The sequence below is a fragment of the Rhyacophila brunnea genome, unplaced genomic scaffold (genome assembly GCF_057557595.1).
Source record: "Rhyacophila brunnea isolate RB1 unplaced genomic scaffold, BYU_Rbru_1.0 scaffold_10, whole genome shotgun sequence".
In the NCBI taxonomy this organism is placed as follows: Eukaryota; Metazoa; Arthropoda; class Insecta; order Trichoptera; family Rhyacophilidae; genus Rhyacophila; species Rhyacophila brunnea.
The window spans coordinates 30,156,470-30,184,075 of NW_028232752.1; the positions used below are offsets into that span (position 1 = coordinate 30,156,470).

The 27,606-nt window shown below is 35.0% G+C and overlaps 1 protein-coding gene across 1 annotated transcript in view; it reads right to left on the reverse strand.

Annotated features, from left to right (window-relative positions):
* LOC147079082 (uncharacterized) overlaps positions 1-27,606 on the reverse strand; it is a 566,084-nt gene that overhangs the window by 14,554 nt on the left and 523,924 nt on the right. The window contains exons 3-4 of the mRNA XM_085953346.1: positions 7,838-7,915; positions 4,360-4,541 (exon numbers count right to left, since the gene is read on the reverse strand). Coding sequence (XP_085809472.1) covers positions 4,360-4,541; positions 7,838-7,915 — 260 coding nt within the window. The remainder of the gene's footprint in view (positions 1-4,359; positions 4,542-7,837; positions 7,916-27,606) is intronic.

A 27,606-nucleotide genomic window follows, 5' to 3' on the forward strand; every position in this document is an offset into this window, starting at 1 on the left:
GTTCGAATCTTTTAAATTCTATTTTTTTCAATGACATTTTTTTTTGAAAACCTGCAAAACCGAAAATAAGTGTGCACCAATCCATTGTATTATTTGTGTCTGTTCCAAGTACCTCGCTATAATTTTGGGGTAATACTTTGACATGACCCGGCTCACGGCTAGCTCAATAATGCTACCGGGCCGTCACTGAGGAGACTAGTGATGAACTAGGAGGGTGGATCTCCTTTGTAGTATCACAACTTTTGAATTCCCAAATAAAACTCTCAGCTGGTGTGGTACCGAATTTATTCAGGTTCTAGAGTTCACGGTTTCACAATAAAGTTAACTGTCATTGTTCCCGTAATTAAATCTCATTAAAGTATCAGTAAACCATTTATTTGTTCACTATAGGATCTCTGTGAAATCTTTCACAAGTTTCCAAAAAGTCACACCTAACTCGGAGAATGTATACGCAGATATTCTTTGAATATTTTTATTTCATGAAATATTTTCTCGTAAGAAAAAATATAAATTGTTCTTTAGTCACATAGTATTGGGTTTATAAAAAGAATAAAATTTATTTTATTGTTGTTTATAAAATTTATTTATGTTCACAGTATGTTTACAAATATTTATTTGTGTTTACAAACTTGTTTACAAAAGGTTCGTTAATGTTTACAATTTTATTTACTAAAATTTATTTTTATAATTATGTTTACTTAATAAAGTTTCAAAAAAATTTATTTTATAATTCCGAAATGATTTGTAAAATTTATTATTACAAACTGAGTTTATTAATTTGTTTTTATAAAACAATCCGATCACGTAATTTATCCCGATTACGTCACCTCGTATGATGCGTAATAAAAAATAAAGTTACTCCGCGACGCGCGTCACTACCGGCAGATACGTGGTATTCGCGCTACGTTTAGCGGCATACGTCACTACCGACAGATACGTGGTATTCGCGCTACGTTTTGCCCGCCGAAGGGGACTTACTGGTACGTATGTATCGCGAATGTACTGAGAACCGTGTCTCGCAACTTTGCAGTGAGGACTGCTGCTTGCTGAAGATCGCCGGTGAAGAGTGTGGAAACTAATGAATTTACGAAAAAAGACGTCACCTTTTATACCCTCTGGATAGAGGTTTAACAGGAAACAGTCCGTAAGGGATAGCAGATCTATATCTCTCTCTCACGGGATAAATTTACGTATATCTCCCGTCCCTGACAACTTTCTAATAGAGATATCTTCTACTTTAATCGGGTTAAATTTACTCTACTTTATTTCCGCAAAATTAAATCTTAATAGGGGTGTTTTAAGTACCCTCTAGAACAAGCTTCTCAAATACGTAGTTACTATGACGTAAGCAAAATAGTTGATTTTATATAATTTTTCGTGTTCAAACGAAGGGGAAAGTTTTTAGCTTTCCAACGAGGTATCGGAATAGGTACTCGTGTACTAGATAAGGAGATGGCAGTCTTTAAATTTAAAACGTCAGAACGAAAGGTTGACACCCACGTGCTGGTCCTTTCCATCACTCTTGGCCTTTTTAGGCCAATAGAATTTTACAAGTTTTAATAAAACTGTTTGGTCCCGCAGAAACTTTCTCATTCGATATTTACTTTTCGGACGAACGTGAAAATACTATAATATTATACTTAACATTTCCACTTAAGTATATAAATGCTTAATTCTAACAAGATGTTATACATGAGCAGTTACTAACTTATTTAATCTTGCATGGTAGCTTTTACATAGTAATTTGAATGTAACCTTGAATCTATTTTTACCTCGCGAGTAAACACAGCTGGGTCGTGTTTTTGACCGAAATAGATCTGCTTTAAAGTTCAAGGTTATGTGATAATTCGTATTTTTAGTTGCAATATTTGATTCCTTTATTACTTAGGAAGCGATTAAAATTTATTACTGTTTATGGGTAGAAACCCATCTATACCAGAATCTCAAGTTTTTCCAATTGTTACTTTTACAATATTCATTATAGTCAGCGAGTTATAGCATTAACAAAATCTATAATTATAATTACGCGTCTATAGATATAGGTACGCGTTTACAGTATTTTTATAACGATAGTTATCTTCTATCTGGTATTGATAAAATTAGTATCAAAATTTTTTATTCACAATTATACAGTATATAAATTTATAAATATTAAATTTTCTTTTTCAATTTTCATACATTTCCATTATTTCTATAAAAGTTATTCAAGCATGTACTTGCTAAATTTTACGTAAACAATCTCTCCCATAACTTATTTTCTAAGTTTAATGGAGATTTCCCGGAAATTTATATCAAAATAGATCGCGTTGAAATTTCATGACGTGACATTTCGAGGGCTGTGGTCACAGTGTTCCAATCACACTTCAGCCGTCTCGATTTTCTGAGGCGAGATTTTTACGTAAAATTTTTATCACATTTACAAAGAAAAGGTTTAACAACGTACATTTTACTTCCTATTACTAAACGATTACGCTACTGGTTACCTGTTCATGGTCTTTTTCGACCATTTCATTCTTACTTCTTCCATAGTTTAGAACCATGGGACTTATATATCCTGTTTATACCTTGTCGTGAGGTTGTCGCACGGCTATTGAGAAGTAGAATTGACTACAAGGCTAGATTTGTATAGTTATGTCGTTAAACCATACTCCGCCATAAACACTAACTGAAGGTCGGCGTTTCTGTTCGTGTCAACTTTTTGGTTTTAACGATGAATTAACTATTATTAACATTTTCATGATGTTTTAATACATATCTGTTATTTATTATATTACCTATCTTACCTACTCAATTATCACAAAACATTTACACTTCAGGTAAGGCATGGTCTAAAACTCTAAAACAATCGTGACTACGGGACACGCAGATTGGGCAAACGACGCGTGACATATAAAACATAATTTGTCATAAAAATTCAACATGCGTCCATTTATTGTAATGTTTATTGTTATTTAAGTAATAATAATAATACATTCATTGACATGTTTTGTTTTTCGAGTAAATACGTAACGGTTTTTAGTCATCTTTATATTACGATTTAAGAATTAATTCCTCCGACGCCATCAGAAAACAAATTGACGTGCACACAGGTCGACTATCGCTCTCCGACTGGCAACGCATGTGAAATTACGTCCCACCTATTGCTGAAAATTATTTGCCATTTCACTGAAGTATGCTCTTAACACAAAAAATCAACTGACATAAATTGGAGAGGTTTTAACCTTTCACCTATTTTAACGTCATGTCATAATGAGTGAGAATTATGTTTTTTAATTCAAAAATTATACACACTTGCTTTAAAAAAATATGTCATTTTGTAAACACGTTGGCAAGCTTTGTAGAATTTTAACGATTATTACGATTATTCTATTTAATTATGATTAAATATTATTTTTATTATTTTTTTGGTAAGTAATAAATTTTCGTAGACAAAACAGGTAGATTTGTGACCAAACACTGGCTATAAATATTTTCAAATTGTTCATGTTAAGGCCCCACATGCGCCACGTTGGTCAAAATAGAGATTTTTATGGTATTTTCAGAGCATAAGCCTGGACATTCCTTAAACGTTGTAGATAATCTATTTATATAATTTTGAAGCTTTATATTTATTTTAAACATTTGATGACTGCATAAAGTATTTTATTGCATAAAATAGTATTCTTTTAAACCTCTCGATCTAATGTTTTAGAATATAGTCATATTTCAGTACGTCCATGTGCAGTGGTGTAAAGATTTTTTAGATTTTTTAATGCATTTATAAAACCATTAGTAAAATTGTTGTTAACATTATATAGTGAAATATTTACGATAAAAAATTATATTCATAATCTCTGTGATCCCAAATTTGACAAGAATTAGGCATTTTATTATTCAAAAAATGTGCACGATTACACATTTGAAGATAATTCTAAAGATACTGATTATAAGCTATGTCCTTAAACATTGAGATGTGATAAAACATCCTACGAATAATGATTGTTTATAATAATTATCGACCTAAGAATAAGGTAGTATTTTTTTGAAATACGCTATTTCTATTGGCATTTCCCAGTGGTTAAGCTACAACATACGGCCGTAGCCATAAATTGACAAACGATAAATGAAGTATGGAGTAAGATCATGTTAACGCGCATGTTTGAACATGTACCTAACCGAAAAAAACGATTCAAAACATCGAAACAAAAGTTTATACTATACATTACTTTATGCATTTAAGGGTTCGAATTTGAAGCGCTTTTCAATTTGTGGTGGGAGTGTCTCAGAATGAACTTTCCAAGACCCTTTCTGTGAATAGCATCCAATTTTAGTGTGCGGGATCTCTAGTTTGATTTCCATTGGAGCATTTTATATATTTACCTTGATCATGAGTTTGAGCAGGTTGTACCGCTGAAAGACGTTCCTCTGGGCTTTGCTGTCGCCGTATCGAGCCATGAGGTTGACGAGCGCCTTCTTGGCGGTATCGTACGAGTCGTCCAGCCTCACGCGGACGGCTCGCAGACGTTCGTTCGTCTCGATTACCTCTTCCTTGCTCTGGCCACCTGATTCAAAAAAACATAACAAAGTAAGTAACGTTATTTCATACATTTAGTCCTGGCATCTGGATATTTTCGCTAACAGGCGACCATTCGGTAATCTTTGGCTTTCATGAAGAAATTATGTATAAACAAATATAAGTACTAGGAGCGAAATGCAAAAACATTTATCTTAACTAAAATTTCCTTAGCAGACAATACTATGCAGAAACATGTCCTTAGTTAAGATCATGTAGTCTACGGTTCACCTTGTCTTGAAAGCTTCGTTCGTTTTTTCTATTGAAGATAATACAATATTTCAAAATTCTCTTTCCTATAGTTTAGGTAAATTATTTTGTAATTGTTAAACGATGACAAAAATATGACAACTTCACTTTATAAATACAATAACTATAAATACATAAATAACATTTAATTATAATACTCTTATGCAGTGGTGCACCCAGGGGGGGGGGGGGCAAGGGGCCCTGGCACCCCCCAAACATGAAAAGTATCACAATGATTTTAAACATTGAAACTGAAAGCCAATAAACTCTACCTTTGGGCTTAGACAAATAAAAACACTGCAAAAAAATGATTTGTAATTCTCCAGCACCCTTTTTAGAAAAATTTCTTAGATTTTAATTTCTAACACAAAAATTTCGAAACACTAATGTCAAGTTTTTTTAGAAACCCAATCCCTAATGGAACTGTCAAAAAATTCTCGGTATCCACCCGAATTCCGGATTGGCGTAGGTCATGGCTGGGGAGGGCAGACAGGGCTCTAGCCTGGGGGCCCGGGCTGTGGGGGGCTCGGCGTGTCGGGTTGACCAGATAAGTGAGATAAACACACATCATAAATTAGTTTGAATAGTGAAAAAAGTCGCCTGCGGCGCTATTATACTTCATGGCCATGAAAATTTTCAATTTTATAATTGTGCAATATATTTTTTGATTATTATGTGTTGATACTCGACAGCTCGATTATTAAAGTATATGTATTAAAAATCGCCAATAATTCACTGTATAAGTACCCTTAATTTGAACTAAAACACAATTTGATAAACGTCAATGCAGTGTTTCACACTGCGTTTAATCTTAGCGGTAGGTAGGGGGGCCGCCAAATATCCTAGCCTGTGGGCCCGTTTCAGGATGTGGGGACCATGGTGTTGGTACACCGAGTGCAACAGACAAAAGACCGATAAACGAGAAATTAGGCTGTGAAGAAAAATAAGAGCCTATGGGACTAACTTATATTCTCCTCCTTGGGCCCCCCCCCAATACTAAATCCTGGGTGCGCCACTGCTCTTATGTTTCCGTTATCAGTACGTGATTTCACAGGCACCGCAAGATATTTTTTAACATGGTAAGCGTCCAGTGTCATTCTGTCTGGCATCTTGTATTTCTGCGGACTGGCGTATAAAAGGTAAAATATTATTCTGCATGTACATGCTAAACGAATTAACATTATCAATATCCATATTGAGATAAATTGTTAAATGAATATGAGTGTATGGACTGTTTTATAGACACGCGAATTTATTTTGACAGCAGCTGTCAGTGGTAAACGGTAATACAGAAGGGGGCGTATTCACAACAAAAGTAGTCTATGGTTAAGGATTCCTTAACTCTATAGTCAGTATAGTCTATGGTCTATAGTTAAGTCATGCTTTTCGGCAACTTATCATTAAGATCGAAATCTTGGATTCTGCATGGGGCTCTAGGAATATATTATTTGTGTATGTGCTGTGTGTCAAAACTCAAATGTAAGACGTGTGAATCGATGTATTATTGTAATCGTGATTAATTGACTAAACCAGCGGGTCTATCGTATACACAAGACTGATTTCGGTCCGCTACGGCAGCTAAATAGGGTAAGAAAGTATCGAATAATTAACACATATTTTAACAATTACAATAAATTAACCGTCTGAACTGTCAAAACTGTCTCGGTCTAAAATTTATCACAGCCAAGAGAAGTGCTGTTAAAACATAGTTGTAATTGTTACAATAAGTGTTAATAATTCGATACTTTCCTACCCTATTTAGCTGCTGTAGGGGACTGAAAGCAGCCTTGTGTATGGAATAGACCCGCTGAGCTAGTTTGATTGTTGTTTCAAATTCGCGCCTTTCAGCAAGGCGCTCCAGCGAATGTGGGTGGCTACCATATTTCGCATTCGTATACCTGTGGGTCTATTCTATACTTATCGAACACTAAATTGATAAATAGTTTCAAACTTAGGGTAGGTTTGTATCAAAATATTAGCACCTATTGTAACAATTACACGAAGCCGGTTTTTATTGTTGCAATAAGTGCGATATTTTAACAGCAGCAAGATAGGTGCTGTTAAAATATAGCACTTATTGCAACAATAAAACCGGCTTCGTGTAATTGTTACAATAAGTGCTAATATTTTGATACAAACCTACCCTAAGTTTGATAATATTTTTCACTTTATCACTTTAGCGGTCGATAAGCATAGAATAGACCCAATGAGAAGGTTATCAGTCATCCTTCAACCAAGCTAGCGAGTATCCGATTCAAAATGCGAACTTTCCTAGACTTGATTTTTTTTCAGGGTAATGGAGCACGTTGTTATCTCTAGCCGCTATCAAAATTAATTCCACAGCCGTGTATAAATGTCCTTCGTCGAATGTGTAAATAAGTATTGAAATAAATATATTTGGTCGGATTCGACAGTAAATGAAGAACCTATTATCAATAACCTACAACTCCACCTCCTCGAATTGAAAGTGTAGGTACAGTGGGCCGTTGCCAATGGGCAATACTAATAATAAGTGTTAAAGTCTATGCAATAAATTATTTCTATAGAATAATATTGTGAATAATGGCCATCTTAAGTTTAACAAAAAAAATAGTCTTAATCACTTTGTGTTACAATATAATATTGCACCTCAATACTAGAACTAGATAACTCTGATTTGGTCATTGATGGGAAAATGAAATTTAAACTTTACTTGATTAACATAAATCTAGGCTATCCTTATTATTTAAAATAAAAATGGAAAATTGTGCCTGTCTAATTTCGAACAATTAAATAATATTCAATTGTATGAACAAAAAATATTGTAGATATATTATTTTATTTATTTAATACATTTTATGGTTTTAAAGTTATTTAATATTTTCAAACACAAAATTAATACAGTTACCATTAACTTCTGATTTACCTAGTTTTGTCGTTTTGTAGAGAAGGAAATGTAGAATCATATTCAATAGCTATCTCAAAAACAGTGAAAATGAAGTTATCTAGTTGTAGTATTGCGTTGAGGATATGCATATTATAATATTTTTTACTCACTTGACGTGCCTTCATCCTTTACGTCCTGGACGATGCGTCTTACGCTCTGAGTGAACTTCCCCACAAGATTTGTGCTAGCTGAAACAATGAGAAGAAGAACAAATTAGTTACAGATATTAAAATAATACATCGTTTCATACTATTTCAGTGGAACATGAATAAAATATTGCACAAAAAATATTATTAATTTAGCTGAGGGTCTCGTCTACCGCTATAAAAATGTCTCCTCTCTAATCTCATCTAATCTTACTTAGTCTGATACTGTCATCGATTCATATTTTATTCGTGTATCGAAGCATGAGGCATTACCGCCAAATGAAGCTATCAGTGAGGCACCACTGAACAATTTGAATTTTATCCAGTTAAATAAAAATAGTTATTTTTATCTGTGTTTTCCAACGTTATTAAAATACCTGATACCTAAATCCGTATCGTGACAATATGTTTCGCTACAATTTCCCATACTTGTTGCTTCCGATAACTTATGCTATTGATTTTATACTTGATATATTTTCAAACTCATTTGGATGCATCCCTTATACTGCTTTATTATTTAGTTTGATAATTATTATAACTTTTAATAATTAATATGTCCAAATAAATGTATGGTTCGTAGCCACTTTCTATGTATATACTTCAGAACTATTGGTATCTTTCTAATGTCTCTAATATGTACCGGTCCTCTCTACAAAGGTTAACCATTACTTGGTTTATGTCTCTCTCTTAAAGGAGTGGCGTCCTTCACATAGGGATCATTCCTCATTATTTTCGTATTTCGACTTTTCCTGTGTCTACCAGTCTCTAAATTGTCAGCACTTCCGAGGGCGATAATATATGTCCAAAGAAATCGTATGCAAGTCTTATAAGGTCGAAAGCCAATCCTGAATGCGCAGGTTCTTTAGGATAGAGGCATTCGTGCGCTTGACTGTATGTACAGACTTTTTAGAAGAGCGTTAGAGCGGATCTCTGCTCCCGTTTTTTAAAATTGTCTTCCTAAAATCCAATGAAAATAATATTATATTTGATACTTTGCAACACTGGAATTGTTTGAAATGCAGCAACACTGCGGAATGATAAATAACCTCACTTTTTTGACAGAGCAGGCAGATAATGAAAGACGATTTACTGTCGCCAATTTAGTTTAAAAAAGGACGGATAATAAACCTTATTTAAAAACTACAATTTTTTTATTTTTTAACATTTTGTATACATACAATACATATTAAAACTTTTTACCCGGAGCGGAGCTGGAGCAAGTATTAGGTCCAGAGCAACTCAAAAAAGGGCCCGCTCCAACCCTCTGATTGTTAGTATCTTTCCCCAGAACCACATCGTTTGCCTTCAGTGTAATATTAACCCTAGCTACATTTCAAAATAATAATATGTATTTTGCCAATATTAATCGGTAGTATGTACTTTTATACTTGTTAAGAATTTCGATTAAGTTAGATATAACAAAATATGCGTAGTATGGACGTTTGACCGCGTTAAGATTCATATTAAGTAAATGCCGACTCCATCAATAACGCCGTTTGACGGTAAGCCTCTTATCCCCGCGCGAGTTTCCCAGGCCCAAGTATCCTTTCAAATTGCGTTTATATCCGCTCTGAGTATAAGAGACATAAAAATAATTCTTTTCTGTGAGGGATCAAAAGGAAAATAATGAGGAGGAAAGTAAAGCCAAAGTAGGGAACTGACAACGTAGCAAAATATTTTATTTCAGCTATAACGGTATTCTTGCATCCTACTGCCCGATAGGGTGACTATTATTTGAAAAAAATATATAAACTTTAATGCTATAATATTGAGGTTAGAATGTCAATTATCTCCGTTCACTATTATTGTGAGTAGGGATTGCAATACCGGTATCTCAGTAATTTTCTATTCAGTATTGAAAATGGAAACAAAATATATTAACCAATATGAAAAGGTTTAACAGTACTGTACATTTTTTGTCGGATTACGCGATATCTAGTTTACTTCCGTTGTTATTAGACCTGTAAGTGTAAAATGTACAATAAACTAATAAAACATTAAGTGGAATTATCAGTGGGGCACATACACATCTAAAATCACTTCGTAATATAAATTAATTGAAAGATCATTTGAAGAAGAAAGTGCTAATCATTCAACTACTAGATATTTGTAAACATCACTATCTCTATCATATCTTGCCTTTACCTATTTTAAAGGGTTGCCATTTTATATTATCTACATTAAATATTTTTTCTATGAAATATTAATATTTTAAAGATATGTTTATATCAATAGTTATTGGTAGATGTTTCTATTTTTTTCATAATATTTTTCACGAATACCGGTATTCAATAGGAAATACTGAAATACCAGTATTGGTATTTTCATTCGGTATTGTAATCCCTAATTGTGAGATGTTTAAGAATAACCGCCGGTTATAAAAAAAATACTGATTGTTAGATTGTATTCTGCAGGCACCAAACTAGAAGACTCCAACCTTCGCACTGGATTAGCCAGTTCCTCACCGGCCATGGCAACTTCGCCGCCAGACTCCACGAGTTTGGCTTGATAGTAGATGGGCCGGGTTGTACCTGCGGGCATGACCACCAAGATGTTGAACACATCCTCTGGGATTGCCCGCTTATGGAATTCGAACGAGCGGAGCTGTTTGCCAGGGTCCGTCCTCACACGGGCCCAATTGGCCATGGAGATCTGGTAGCAACCGAGGCCAACTTTGCGGCATTTGAGAAATTTGCAGCGTCGTATGGGGAGCGGGATAGTCCCGACTCTTCTGTAGACTCATCCATTTCAATTCGTGACACTCAGTATGCGGGTACACAAAGCGCTTAACGTCAGCGGACAGCAGAGCCAGTCCAAAAACAAACATTTTCTTTCTTAACTTTCTTCTTTCAGCACTACGGTGCATGGTTGCAGCATCAGTCCCGTGCGGCTCCGTCTCGGGACGGAATGAGCACTTAAAATCACTTCTTTCAGACACGTTTAAAGCGTCATAGAAAGCGGCCGTGCATATCCACGGTTGTGCATATATGACGGGTGGTGGTGGGCACTTTAACGTAGTACCCGCCAGCGCTTAACGTCAGCGGACAGCAGAGCCAGTCCAAAAAACAAACATTTTCTTTCTTAACTTTCTTCTTTAAGCACTATGGTGCATGGTTGCAGCATCAGTCTCGTGCGGCTCCGTCTCGGGACGGAATGAGCACTTAAAATCACTTCTTTCAGACACGTTAAAAGCGTCATAGAAAGCGGCCGTTCATATCCACGGCTGTGCATATATGACGGGTGGTAGTGGGCACTTTAAGTACCCCCCTCATAGTGAAATGTTTATTTTTGTACATATAAAGAGATCGTAGCATTGTGATAGTATTTATATGTGCGTATCATAACTCTTAATTTATTTATTAAATTATGTTGTATAGTAACATCTATAAAAAATAAAACTAACGATCTCGGTCGATAGTGAAGTCATTGGTTACCGTAAACTGATGTGTCCATCCGAAAGTGATGTAAAACTAAGATACCTTAAATCATTCTATATCATAAGACTACAGTGTGAAATATATTATCTAAATCATTATAACAATGTCGATCCTTACTACTAAAACAATAAAGACAACATTATGTTTTAAAACTAAGATTTTGGTAGGTACTTTCTAACGAAGTGACCGCATTGTCTACTTCATGGAAAACCGCCACTGTTTCCAAAAGCTGTAATGATTGCATTCGTTCCTTCATTTGCCACTCTTTATGTTTTGCCACCCCTAAGCAACACATGACCTGCCTACCCCCCCACGGGACGAGGTAAGTACTTAATGTTTGTCTTATCCTTCCCTCAATGAATAAAAAAAAATGTTGTCACCTCACATTGTGAATAGTTCAAAGTGAAATATATATTTTGAAGATCATTGACATTACGTTTATCTTTATCTACACAAAGATACATTTCCTCTTCGCTAAGAAAAACCTGTATACCAGGTAATAAATTCATTAAATAACTCAACATAAAGCGAAGTCGCAAACCATGTCGATAAAACAGAACTCTTCCCTGCGGAGTAAAATGTCTGGAGACCCTAATCAAAATGTACGACATGACATCTGGAACAAAGACTCTCCTATAGCAGGTACATTTATTTACTATAATATACAGTTATACGTAAGAAAGTATATTATATGCTATGTGATGTGAAAGTATGTAGTATAGACCGAGGCACGCCTGCCTTCCACTCGGGAAATGCGGTTGAAATAAACCTAGTTAATGGAAACTGTGGAAAGGGGGAAACGGATACTAGTTTTTAAACCTGTTGATTTATTTGATGGAGGATAATAATTATTACGGTGACTTGAAAATGTGCAAAACCACCTTCATGCATATTTGAATATAGTTAGTTAGTTATAACTACACTATTAATTAATTATTCTGCAATATACAAAAATGTAACCTATTTTGGTTTTGTTAGCGATTTCACGTTTTGCTAGATAATTTGAATTATCTCAGATAGCGTAGTTATTAGTAATAATTCGCATTAATCATAGACAAATGGATGGGTGAATGGATAACGGTGGAAGTAGGCTCTTAAGATCCGATATAAATAGTGCTCACTAAACTTTGTCAGTCAAACGTATTTGCTTTCATTGAATTAAGACCACAATGTGTAGATAGTGTTTGTTAGTTTTTTTAAAATTAAATTTAACCCTGCCTAATCCAAGCCATAGTAGATAATAGTAAAAAAATATTCATTTATCTATATAATATCTAAATATTGCCATTAAACTATACATCATTTTAGATATTTTATAGATAGCAGACTATTTTTAATCGATTACTGTTTGGTTAAGCAGGGCTAAATATATTTTGGAAAAAAACTAACCAAAACCGGATGCCCCAATCGGTATTGATCGTCCCAATATCGGATCACCCAAAGCATACCTAAACGATTATGGTTTGGTTCAGGCAGGGTGTAATTGCATTTAAAAACTATCCACCACTATCTGCAAATTGTATTAGTAGTTCAATGAAACAAGATGAGTATGACCCACAAAGTTTACTGTGCACTATTTGTGTCGAATCTTAACAGCCTAACTCCACCTTTCGCCACTAATGGATAAGAATACTCACCTGGATAGTGAAGTCAAAAATATTCCAAACAGAAATAATTAGTATTGAATGATCCGATATTGGTTAAACGTTTCGATACTGATTTGACGGCCCTATACATTTATATGTTAATGCATGTACTCCATAGCCATGCAAGTCAGATAATTTACAGTATTCGGATTTTTCCTCCGTGGAGCACTCAAAATCTGCGATTAACATTAAAGTATGCAGACCAGATTTGTTGAATTTCAAACATGTTTGATATTTTACTCTCTGAGTTGTCAGAATTCGTCCGTTAAGCGCTACGTAAATTTGATTTGACATTAATACGTAATCATTCGGACCGAAAAAAAACTATACTTAATTATTTTAAACATTTCCATTGATTTATTTGTTAATTTACATTATTAGAAAATGAGAAATTTATCAATATTTTTTTAAATTTAAATTTTAAAATTCTTAAAAGAAAACGTAAAACTTGTGTTAGTCGTGTTCACTGCTATATTATCAAATTTACAAGTAAATAATATACAATTTTAAGATTATCGGACGGCATTACGATAATCGCAACTTTTTACTTTTGACTGCTCGACCTTTTTATTCGTTCGCTGATTGTCCATTGGTCAATAGCAGCGCATAGACAAATTTGACGATTTATTGTCCTCGGACTTTTGGCTCACCAATGAAGTGCCAGCATGTGGCGGTGACAATTAATACATTCTATTGAAATTCTCCACAGAATGTTATATTATCTAATATTTTTACGGGGGATAGTAGTTAGCCATTCAACCAATACATTAAATCATTGTACCTACTGGATCAAATTAGTTGCCTAGAGTCAAAACTCACATTTTGCAACTTTGTCATTTTTTAGTTAAACATGCCACGTGATTCTAAAATCTAAAGGCATTCATCTATATACAGAAAAATAGTTGGCAATCAAAAGTCACTTTAAATCATTGACAAAGTTGACTGTGTCATAATTCACATTTTTAATGAATAATGTGAGTTCTGTCATCACGGCCTTTCTAACCAATCAGGAAGCTCTATTTCTCATAGTGTACTGTGTGTCTGCAGCCTTAAGGAGTATTATAATATATTTTTAAAAAATCGACTCACTCACTCATTAATATTCAAGGGAGTTCAATACTTTTCTTCTAATTACAAAATACAGTGCTCTGGTTGTTTTTTGGGATTATAACTGTCTCCCAAGCAATTTATGTTTCAGTAATTCATAGTTAAATCTGATTATACATATACGTGATGTCTCTAAAAAGTTTTAAAGTTTATCTAAATAAAAGTTGTTCGAATAAAGAGAAAAATATTATGTAAAAATTTTAATGTTGACAAATCGTTAAAGTTTTGTCAAACATACGTCGCCTGCATTAAACTCAGCGAAGTGCATTTTTCTCGTGCAGGAAAAACTATAAAAGTGCCAAAGAAAAAGTTTTCCTAAAATGTTCAAGCGGGTGAACTTTTCTTTGAGCAACAGTTTTGCGAACAATAAGTTTTGTATCCAACAACCGCCAGTGGTGGGTGTATTGTAACAATAATGTGTTCACCAAGTAACACGAAAGTAAACTCCCCAATTTACACGTGTATGGATTTACCGCTGACAGTTACATACGTATAATCGCGGCCATAACAAGAAAATGCATATGTAAACATGACGTATTAACATGCAAGTTGCAAGATTGTGTGCATGAATCATAAAAGTTCGAAAGCTTCTGAATTTTCACGGGACAGATGGGATTTGTTCTATATCTGCACCTGCGTAGTAGAACGATAGTGACGAACCTGCCGGTAAAAAAAAAGAACTACACCACGCAGGCTCATTTTGAGGTTAACCGATTTTCACGACCTGTCAAATAGTACTATAAAATGACAACATTGCGTCTCGCTTACTCTTGAAGAATAAGATTGGCGAGACAGTCAGCACTTTTACGTGTAAACATTTATTATAGCGATTGTTTAAAATACACACTATTGTTGTAAGTAAATCCTTGGACGTGTAAACTTTCTTAAGTTATTATCATCATCAACCGGGGTCGATCCAGTACTGGATAAAAGCCTCCCCTAGCTTATTCTACTCTTCTCGATTCACAGCTCTTCGCTACCACGTACATCCATCGAAATTTATGAGTTCGTCTATCCGGTAGGTTTTAGAATGTCCTTGTGCTCGTTTAGTGCCCCTTAGGTATCACTGGATGTTCACTCGCCGAGCAACATGTCCAATTTCGACAAACTTTGCTAAGTATGAGTTCAAAAATATATAATATGTTAGATATAATTACTATAATACTTATTGTAAAAAGATTCTAAAAGGGGGAGAGAAAAAGAGTAACATAATGTGAGAAAAGAACAGATGGTAAATTTCCAAGTTTTGGTTGTCAAGAGGGGGTGGGACTTCTGGAATTTGAGAAACTGAAAATATGCATTAGCGCAAGAAATTTATTCAGTGAACTGTCTCTTACAAATTATTATGCATAGGTATATAATACTTCGATGTGCGAAAGAAAAAAGGAGATAAGTCCACAATCAATACTGTTAGGAGAGCCAAAAGATTGTTGAGTTTAAGACAATCTTGTATATCAAATTCTATCTGTCTATCTTAAATTTACTAATTTGGTAGTTCTGATTCACCTTTGAACATAATAATATGCACTGTGATTCATTTGGTACATTTAACTGACCATTAATTCGATTAAGACTTTTCACTTTTCCTTTTGCAGACAGACATATTTATTTTTATACAAAATATGTCATAGGTACAGATTACAAGTCGGTTATCCAATAACAAAGATACATAAGAATTACTACTGAAATTTATACGTAAGAATGTCTACCATTTATGTTTAAAAATTTGTTTCATACCTAATCATTGATATAATAGCTGTATGAACCATGTGCAAAGTAAAAGGTTCTTTTGCTCATATAATGGTTAGCTCATACTAATTTAAAACTTTTGGAATTTTATTAATTAATTTAAATAACGTATAAATTCATTCATCTGAATATGGTTGAAAATTGAATACTTAGGCAGGCGGTTGAACCATGGGGCAGATTTTTCTCTAATTCTCAGTCACAATAATTAATTTTATCTTCCGTAAGAATAAACGAAATAGGAAGCTAAGAAAATTTAATTCTGTGTGCAATATGCTTGTCTGGTTTTGATACCACACGCGTTTTTTAAATCTACCACTATTTGGAGGCGACGCCAATTATGTTAGTTAAGTTAGTTTAAGCGACACCCTTGTATCTGGACCTTTGAATCGAACATATTATATATACGTATATCCGTGATTATAGAATACAGCAGTGTTTCAGAACATGGTAACGTCTAACGTGATCGGAAATTTATGAGTTTCATTAAAGTTTGGCAGTTACAAAATGGGTGCAGTAATAAACGACTTTTATGGCATTTTAGTTTCTTTATAAAAGTATTTTCTGTAATAAATTGTTAAGACGTCTTCGGTAATCGAAATATTCCTGGGGTTAAGCAAACACTCAATATTAATGGGGAATATACCCGTGGGCACACTTTCAACTTGTACAATTCTCACCATTTTTTAATTCGGTTTGATTCAGCTTTGTAATATCGAGCCTGTATTTTCAACCGAAAAAAAATAATGAAAGTTAAAAAATAAAACAAAATTAAAATGTTTCATATTATCATTCACTGTCTCTCAAAAGTATTGTTTTTCTTTATCTGGAAAACGAGAATCTTCTATTTAAAATAATGCCGACTCATATTTTATATTGAGTTTCTTTTTCATGTGATTAATTAAAATTTTTAAAAATTGGCTGACTTTATTTTTTTATAATAATGTCTATAATTTTGTAATAGCTAAAGGACTGACTGACAATGTCTTCTAAATTATGATGTTGGTTTGTTGTTTTAATTTAATAAAACGCAATTTTTTTGTAGTACCTACTTATTCCACTTTTAATCAATAGATTAGTTGAAAATGTCCCTCTGAGGCGGACGAAACCTGTCCTAATCTATTGATTAAAAGTGGAATAAGTACTACAAAAAAAATTGCGTTTTATTAAATTAAAACAACAATACAATGCAATTCCACTATGAATTGACAGTTAACAAAATATGATGTTGGTGCCGAATGCTTCGCATTTCTTGGACAGAGCACAAGACAAACCAGGCAATCATTCAGAGACTCCAGGATAAAGAGACGAAACGCATTATACTGTTTTTTGGACATATTGTTCATCGGGACCGAATAATCTCATGAGACTGGTGGTTTTGGGTAGCCTCCAGGGAAGGCGAAGCAGAGGAAGAGCGTCAGTTTCCGGGGGACAGGTTTTACATTAGCCTGCGATAAGCAGAGAGCCGTGAGAGGTGGAAGGTCTTGGTTACTCAGTAGATGGCTGCATTTTAGTGTGGTCACGATCCTCAACCACGAGGAGACGACCGAGAAGAGAGATTGTATAAATTTCAGTATGTACCTAGTTTTATAATATTTCGCATTAAATTTAACCAAATTATTACGTCGAAAAAACGTGCAAAAACAAAGAAAAAACTTGGGATGGGTGGGATTAAAACACTCATCTTTTTGGACGAGTGATCGAACCATTAAGCCACCGAATCAGGTAGGTACCTATCGTGTTGCGAATATTTTGTAATACCCACAGGCATGGCCCCCAAAAGGGAGGGCTGACAGGGCTCTAGCATGAGGGCCTGCGGTTGGAGGAGGTCCGGCGTGGCAGGTCAACCAGTTAAGTGAGAAAAACACATACCATAGAAAATAAATGCTTCAATAGTAAAATAAGCTATTTTCCTTGATCATTATTAATATTTAAAAATATGTGGATGTGCGATGTAATTTCATGTGATATGACGAATAATATAATTCAATGATAATTGACGTGTATAATTTTATTTTATAATTAATTTAAGGGTTTTTCTTGACTTACAAAATGGCTTTTTAACCAATATGGCGAAGGGTTGCATGTTACTTGGTTACCACAAAAGGAAGTCGCGATCAGTGCTTCATAATAATATGCTGAGTGCCGACAACTCAATAAATCAACTGGATTTGTTTAAAAATCGCTAAAAATACCTTGAATACCATTAACCCTGTGGTTCCGTGGAAACCGCCCGGGGACCACTACTGTAGAAAATCACACTGCCTTTAACCTTAGCGATAGGTATGAGGGCCCGCTTCAGGATGTGGGAGCCATGCCCACGGGCCACAATAATTGAGGGAATATTCAAATTAATTAAAGCTTCAGCACTTGCCAAGATGTTTACAAATACTTTTTAGTCTTCTACACAAATTACAATAATAAAATTGATTTTAATACTTTTCTGCTTCAATGAGCTATGGTGACTTATTTTAAATATATGAAATATAATAATATAAACTATGGTAATAAATTAAAAGTAAAAACTATTATAACATAACATTATATGTTTTTGGATACTCCATTATCTCTATTGTATTTGTGTTAATGAAGTCCATCATAGGAGTCAGTCAAGCTCTCAAAAGACAAAGTTATCACATTGTTATTTGTTCGCTTGTCTATAATGCCGTATCATCATTTTCCAATGATATTGGAGGCTAGCGTCGATTTTGCCACTTCAGCGTCGCGTCGTTAGAGCAGGGTTGTGTAAAATAAGTTTTCCGAATTTATTCCGCTACAATTACCACAGCTTTAGTTAGCGGAAGTTAAAAATTTATCCATTAGTTTGTTCAGAAAAAATAATAATGACTACAATCTAAAGAGTATTATAAATATTATAACACTTAAGCGCGACCCAAATTGAGGTGCATGTAGCCTACTGTCACTGGCTGCCGCTACGGGAAAAAAGTGTGTAATGTCGTTGTTCTTGGTGTTTAAAATGTTATCAGACTGATGATCCCATCGCATAGCACATTTTGAACCTTCAAACGAACACTGTCAGTTGGCAAAATCTGCCGTAATCACTAAAACAACAATGAGGACACCTCACGTTGAACTGCAATGCATCGGCACCTGCATGACATTTTGAACGTTTTTATCATAATTATTCCACATGCCTACACTTTTCGAATGTTATATCATGATATCAAAACCACGTTTTTTTTTGTTTTTAGCGGTGGGCACTATGTATTTTCGATAAGAAAGTTTTCTATTATCTATGGTCTGCAGGTTGGGTCATTTTCAAAATATTATCTATGGATGTCATGCCGTAAGTATTTTAACGTACGCACAAGTAGAAACTGTTAAAATTAATTGAAATTAGTATGAATAATTAATAATAATTCAAATTACTAATACATTATAGTAGGCACTCTTCATCAGTGTCATTCTTCAGTGAATGTACGGAGATGGTGCATGTTCAAAATATTCTGCAAAATGACGAAACCATAGACTTTATTTTCGTCGCGACAGCGTGTCAGTAGGCGACATGCACCATGACATGCACCTCAATTTGGCTCGCGCTTTAATATCATATACACAACATCTCCAACAGAATCAATAACTTATTTCAAATACAGTCTCCGCCATCACTCTTGCCAGAAACATACAACAGTGGTGAAGGGTGGATGTAGGCTGTTAATATCCGCCATAAATATTGCAAACTAAACTTTGTCAGTCATACGAATTTGTTTTCAATGAAATCAGACTACAATTTACACATGGTGTTGGTTATTTTTTTAATATTCAATTAAACCCTGCAAAAAGCAAGTCATAATAGATAATAGTCAAAAAATAATTGTCCATCTATAAAATATCTAAAACTATGCAAATAAATCATACATAATTTTGGATATTTTATGGACAGAACAATATTTTACATCTATTATAGTTTGGTTTAGGCAGTAAACTAAAAAAATGTGCGCAATGTTCTCGTATCGCCCAAAGTATACCAAAACTATTATTGTAGGGTTTAATTGGTTTTTAAAAACTAACCAATACCATCTGTAAATTGTAGTCTTAGTTCAATAAAACAGATACGTATGATTAACAAAGTTTAATGTGCACTATTTATGGCGCACCTTAACAGCCTATCTCAACCATTCGCCACAGACATACAAACATCACACGAACTCACACATATACTAACAGGCCACCGAGCACTGAGAGCATATATCTAAATAGATTAAAATTTAGTAACGATGGCTGCTGTATATGTGACTGCAACACGTCTCAACCACTGTGCCATGTCAATAACGACTGCCCAATATTAGAAAAGGGGCGATGGGCTCTCGGAGCTATGTGTGTAATATAATAAGAAATTGATCACAAAAAATCTCACGATATATTAAACAACAAAATAACACAAGAACAAAACACAAACTATCTAACTCTGTTAATTAAAAAAAAATATGAAGGAACATAACTCACGACAGACTTGATCTTAAATTATAATCTAGTATTTTTTAAATATTGTACTTAAATATTGTAATAGTGAAGGGATGATGAAGTGAGTGGAGATAAAGTCGTGGTCGCTTGGAAGTAATGTGCAGAGAGTTTATTTATCGATACAAGAATACATAAATACAATGATAAAGATGACAGAGTAATTTTATAATCGCGGGTACGGATCTACTGATGAGATTTATGCTATCGAGAGATTAATAGGACCGCGAGTCTGGACTCGAGTATAATGACGGTTGACGCTGTCGAGTGACCGGACTCGAGATGACTAGTGACGAGTTATGGATCGTCCTTGCTATTTATACAAATGAACTCAATTCATTACAAGAGTCATTGCCACAATTAAATAAATCATAATAGACACTGTTGATCTAGGTTATGATTGAGGAAATTTCTAACGATCACTTCCGCCACTCTGGTTGGTTTTCACAACAAAACATAAATATTGAAGTGTGTCACACTTGTAATGCTGAGTGGTATGATTGCTATAAGTATATGAATTAAAAAAAATATTGTGCCTGTTTTTTCAAATTTAATATCATTCATTACGTTGGGTCACACTAGTTATAAAGTACCCACCCTTATACCGTTAGCCTCAGCGGTTTGGTTAGGTACTGATTCTTTTTCGACAGCCCTACATCAATAACACAGGCTCGCCACAGACGTGACACGCATGGCGGTGATATATCGCTCGGTTGACTTTACATTAATGAGCGACAGAGTTCAATTTATCACTACGTGCCGCCGGGGAAGCCCCGGGGCGTGTATGATGTCACGATAAACGCTTCACGTGTAGGTACCTACTTAACACACACTCGCGACTGATCAACGTTATTATCGTTTATGTACCTATACAGCACGATAATGTGGTCACGTGGATGAAAATAAACATGAGCAGTACACTTTAACTACATCAGAAAATCCCAACCGGGTACCGCAGAAACCCTGGGGCTCTGCAAGGCGTATTAGAGGCTCCGCAAGAATTCGTAAAATAACTACGTAAATTACGTAAATTGGTAATGGAGCAAAACAAGGTTTAGTATTTTAAAGTTTAATATAATAATCGAGGTATCCAGTTAAAAGTAATCAAGTTCACCGCCTACTATGCACTGTTCATTTTATTTATGTTGAAGCGTTACAATTGTACGATACTGTTATAGTTACATCCATGGCCCCCACGTCCTGAAGCGGGCTCCTAGACTAAGATCTTTGGCGGCCCACCCACCAACCTATCACCAAGGTTAATTAAAGGCAGTTCTACAGTTGCGTATTCCAAATGGTGTTCGAGATAATCAGGGTATTCAGTGTTAGTACTTTTTAAGGATTTTTTTTGTATTTTTTAATGCACCCACTTGAATTATGGAGTTGTCGAATATCGACAAGCAATAATCAAAAATTGCATTGCACAATCACATCGTTTTAAATGTTGTAAGCTTGGCGTGAAATAGGCGACATTTCTTTTGTTATTAGTGCAATTTTTATGTTTGGCTTGGCCTCCCACTTGGCTGGTCGATCCGCCATGTTGGGCCCCCCTTTATCCTGGAGCCCAGGCTAGAGCCCTATCAGTCCACCCCTTATTGGGGACATGGTTACAGCATAGACATAATTTATTATACCAGGTATTAACTGTTTATTTTAGTGTTAAGTTTGTGTTTATTGGCCGGCTGATGGTGAATAATATTGAACAAAGCTATATTAAAATAACTATCCTATCGATATTTCCGCCTGCGGTGCCAATAGGCTATGTAATTTGATACTATCTTGTAGCTATAGCAAGAAACAGCGTTTTCTGAGTATTTAAAGGGCTACTTCGTATACTACCTACGGATTTACGCGTATATTTATTTTATGATTTTCCTATCTGAACCAGAGCTAAGTAGAGGCTGTGTCGAACAGGTAAGGGTTACTCGAGTTTCTAGAAACTGTTCCAAGGGTTCCACCAAACAAAAAAAGTTGCGAATCACTGCACTACATATTCGCATACATTAAATTAGAGTAAATACACGGTAATGGTATAGTGAAGCGGCGGTGGAAAGCGATAAGAGAAGTGAAAATTACGCAGGTAGTAACAAACTACCCTCGAGCCTTTAGGCGAATACGGTGGATCGCGGGAGAGAGGGGACGGAATATTTTTTGTGAGAAGGAGTATCGTCATGTTAGGATGAACACTGTTTTGCTGAACTGATTTATTGACAGTGTAGAAATTATAAAGTTGGTATAAAATATTTCGTTTGTACAACGCGTGTGCGAGGAAAAGTTTTGCAGTATTTAGAATAAAGCTAAATGTTATTTCATTCCTTATTCAATGCGTGTAGTAAACGCGTCTTATCCTCGTGTCAGTAAGGCAGATGACTTTGACGAAAATACACACAAACAAAGTTCATAAGAGGAGTAAAATTTGTGCAAATGGGGTGTGCACTGTAACCCAAATGTGTGGCGAATCAGTGTTATGTATTACCGAAAGCGCGTACATAATACGGTCGTCTGCATAAAAAAACCTGTTGGTGGGTACTATGCACTACATGCACTGCGTTTATTTTATTTGACAAGCTGTCAGAGACAATCGACTGGCTGCATAATAAATTCATCTCGCGTTAGCCTAAAAACGAACGTGAAGAAAAGCAAGCGTTATGTGCAATATAGCACCTGTCTTGAATCCTGATGCGGATTTCTCTCTGATGCTTTTCCCAGAGGGATTTAAGCTATACACCGAGTCGAATCGAGGACTATTGCGTAGATTGATACTTTGGCGGTTTCGTTGTGATTTGTTTTGTAATAGCAAAGGATAGAATATAAAATGTGTCGATACCATTATATCAGAGCTGGAAATGAAATCGATACCAAACCCCGGAACGATGAGAACCCATTATTTATTTTGGAACCGGAACCAGGACCGGAAGTCTTGATACCGAATCTTTAAACCCTTACCTACGCCAGCTAATCTAAAACATGTTAATACATTCCGACGTAATGTTTTATAAAATATTTTTTTATAAATGTGGTTGAATACGCACACACGATATCATGCCCCCCACATCCTGAATTTGACCACCAAGCCACGATGTTTGCCGGGGCCACTACCTTTCGCTAAGGTTAAGGTCAGTGTGATGCTCCACAGCAGCGTTTCCCAAATGGTGTTCTGCTGAACCCAACGGTTCCGCCAGGTTAAATTAAAGGTATTTTAGTGATTGTTCGTATTTTAAAAGAAATCCACTTGAATTATTATATATGAGGCACTGATCGCGACCCCCTTTTGTGGTAGCCAAGTTACTTGCGGCCCCTCGCATAAATAGGCATTTTTATTATAATCAGCAAACACACTGAAAACAATTATAAAATTAAATTATACATGCGAATTATCATTTATCAAGTATATCAATCATCATAATATCACATCAAATCACAGGCAACTTATCTCACTTAACTAGTCGACCCGCCACCCCTTGTGGGGACCATGCACTACATACTATACTTGGTAAAAGTATCTTGTGTAATTATAGACACCCATTTTTCGCGATTGAGCGAAAATACTTGCAAATGAACTATAAAAAATAGTTTTTTTAAAAAACAATTTATAAATATAAAATCTTTATGCGAAATGCGTTATATTAATTACAATATTGGCAATGTAATTAATGTAACCCGATATTTTATACATATACCTAAAAAAATCTCTGTTTTCATTTCAAAGGCGCCTGTTACGTTATGGCAAAGCTGATAAATGAGAAAAACTCTACTTTTCAACGGCTCGAACTTTTAATCCGATTTGTATCTGCTAAGCTTTTTATTAAAAGCGCATGGAACGGAGATTACTTAGCAAATGAAAGCTCCCAAGCTAAAGCTGACGTACAGTTGGTGATGGTTAATGACATTTAAAAAAATATGGTTGATATAATATCTGGGTAAGTGTTCGTGATCTATGAAAACAAAAAGTAGAATGATTGAATAAGACAAAAAATAATGGTATGATGTGATGTAATAGAGTTTGCTAAAAACTTCAATTGTAAATGAAAACACAGCTCGAAGAACGGACACTAACAAGAAGTAGAAAGCATCTGAAAGGTAAAACTCGGTCGTTATATCAACGAAATAGTTAAGTTCTGCAGAAGTACGTACCGTTAGTATACTTACATACTGCAGTTTAAATGCTAGAAGATATCAACATTAGGCCACGACTTATACCTACGTGGTGTAAATGAGAACTCTGCCATTCTTGGTAGTATTGACTTGTGTGTCCCTGATAACTATCTAAATAAATCAGGAGCATCAGTTATTTGTTCTCCCAATGTGCATAACTAACCTGCCATTGGTGACGTCGATTGGGATTATAATAACTCTGTTCAACCAAATCGCTTCGGATATTGATATATTCCACCTACGTGAGGATGAGTTAGGTGGGTGTTGTTTTATAAATTCCTAAAATAGGGTTCATTTAGCTCATTCGGTGTTCTTCCATGCTTTATAATTTTTGTACCTATTTTTTATACTATATTTCTTTCTTTTTTACACTGTTTTAATATTATTTCTTTGCTTTTAAATGTCATGTTGTAAACGTCTTAAATTTATAATTTGTAAAGAGCGCTGTTACAATGTATGTAATAAAATGCATTTGAATTTGAAAGCTCAGGATTTAAAGGAATATAATAAGCTTGGATAGGCCTTTGTCCAGCTGTGGATAGATCCAGTCTGATGATGGTTATGATTAAGAACATGTTTACTGCTCATTTTGTAGTCAATCAAGTAAATCCAGCTCTTCAGGGTGTAGGTGAGCACCGATTGTTTTCAGGTTGCGGAAAGAGTAGGCTGAACATTGGTTATAGACCACAGTAATATTCGTTTCTCTTATTTACATGCATACATTTATAATTATTATTGTTATTATATCTAATGTATTTCTAAAGACTGTATCATAGTCACCATATCATTGACTCTCGATCGACTGTTGGTTGCACACGTCTCCTTACTGTCTCTACTCTTATTAATACTTATTTTTTCGTTCCAATGTACTTGTCCCAAACTTGATTACCTTATCGATCAAGCCGATTGTTGGTCGATTTTTACGCTGTGCGTTTTAACCCCATTACACCTCGCATAGACCTCAATTTTAGAAAATTTCGAAGACAGTCGACGCGAGAGGCCTGCTCGGGGCACATATAGAAGACATCAAAACTCAATGTGTTGTGGTTGTGTCGTTCATAGTCACCATATCATTGACTCTCGATCGACTGTTGGTTGCACACGTCTCCTTACTGTCTCTACTCTTATTAATACTTATTTTTTCGTTCCAATGTACTTGTCCCAAACTTGATTACCTTATCGATCAAGCCGATTGTTGGTCGATTTTTACGCTGTGCGTTTTAACCCCATTACACCTCGCATAGACCTCAATTTTAGAAAATTTCGAAGACAGTCGACGCGAGAGGCCTGCTCGGGGCACATATAGAAGACATCAAAACTCAATGTGTTGTGGTTGTGTCGTTCCGCAGTCTTACATGCTTCTCGGGCTCCGAGTCGAAGACGCCAGGTTGCATACAAACACCTGCGAATTGGTCATTCATATACCGGCTCGCCGATCGCCGCATTCAAATATCTATACGTTTCGAAGTCTATACACGACTGTCGCTAGGTAGATATGCATGGTCTTCACAAGCAACACTGTATCACCGTTCTTGAAAGATTTATCGGATTTATGGCTGTGCGGCAAACGAGGTGAGTTTAGATGTGAGAGCCGACTTATGTAATAAGTATTCATATATCTTAGGTAGGGACTACTGGATGCTAATATATTTTGCTGAGTGATTGATTATCTGTGATCAGTTCTTCAAGCTATATAATATAATTTATATATGTCCACTTCATAGTTGTTATAATTTGTTTTATGTACAACACTTACGTTTGCTTACTTACCTATGTATGTACTTTCCGATCCCTGTTCGTTATGCCCAACATACATGTGTCCATGACATACTGTAAATTACAATATGTTAAAATTATTAATGTAATGGACGGACGTGCCATTGTTCGTTAAGCTCGTTGCGATTTAATTCGGCTCAATTCCATCGGCGGCACGTGACCGCACCCATTATGCAAGAAAATGCAATTAGAGGCTTTTTCCATCCCCACAGCCAGATACCGCAGTGGCGGCGTGAATACAAATCAAACTAAGTTTTATCTCAAACCAATACATCAATGAATGCTCGGATTTTTTGTAAAGAATTTCCTACTCGTTACTTTTGTGTATGTGCACGATGTGTAACGCTGCGTTTTTTTGTATTTTTTTTTTAAATTTCAGATGTCGAAATGAATACCGGCAATAATATATTTTAAAATATACGTTTATTGGCTCACATAATATATATCCATACGAGGCTATAATATGTATGAAATTAATATAGAATTTAATGATTCCTGGAAAGGAAAATCAAAAAACAATACATTCGAGAATAATCATTGTAAATTCCCACAAACAAACTAACTAAAATCTTGGATCGGGTGGTAGGTACATATTATGGTTTTCTTAAAAAGTGATTTTTATTTAAAATTTGCATTTGGCGCCGCAGGCTAAATGTTTACATTTAGAGTATAAGCTTTATAACTTTGCACATTTTTTGCACTTGTTCGCTGATACGTCTCTTTGCCTGATTACCTCGTATAAAATTACATCAAATGATATGCACTTATATTAATATTATGTAGTAATAATAAAATAAATAGATAATATATGTAAAACAAATATTTTTAGAATATATTAAGTACATCATTTTCAACCTAGAGCCGGAGTGCAAAATTATGAAGTGGCAAGTCTATTTCGATACCATTTACAATTCTTGAATCCAAACAAATTTGTAGTTACTAAAACATTTAGTAAATGTCAATATTTTACTAAATTTACGAAATCTACCAGACTTCGGTTACGGCCTAATCCCTGATGTGGTGAATGTAACTTTGTGGCAGGATTTATCATTAAGTATGAAAGAATAAAAAATAGAGTACCTACATATTCCAATATATTATTGTGTTACTCGTTGAATTTGACAGGTGGAATACCTTTGGTAAAGGTAAACTTTTGATTGTCTGGTAGTATTTCACCCTGGTACCATAAAATATGATTTTCTTTTTGTTAGGTTCCGTTCGAAGTTATTTCCGTCGTACAATTTCGAATTGCCACTCAAGCAAACTACTACAATAACTTAAAATTATTGTATTAAATTTAATTTCAAACTGTATATGTCTCTCATTAAAAACAACCTTCAGAGGGCTACGGCAGTCCCGTTTTGCGAGACCCTCGTTAAAAGGG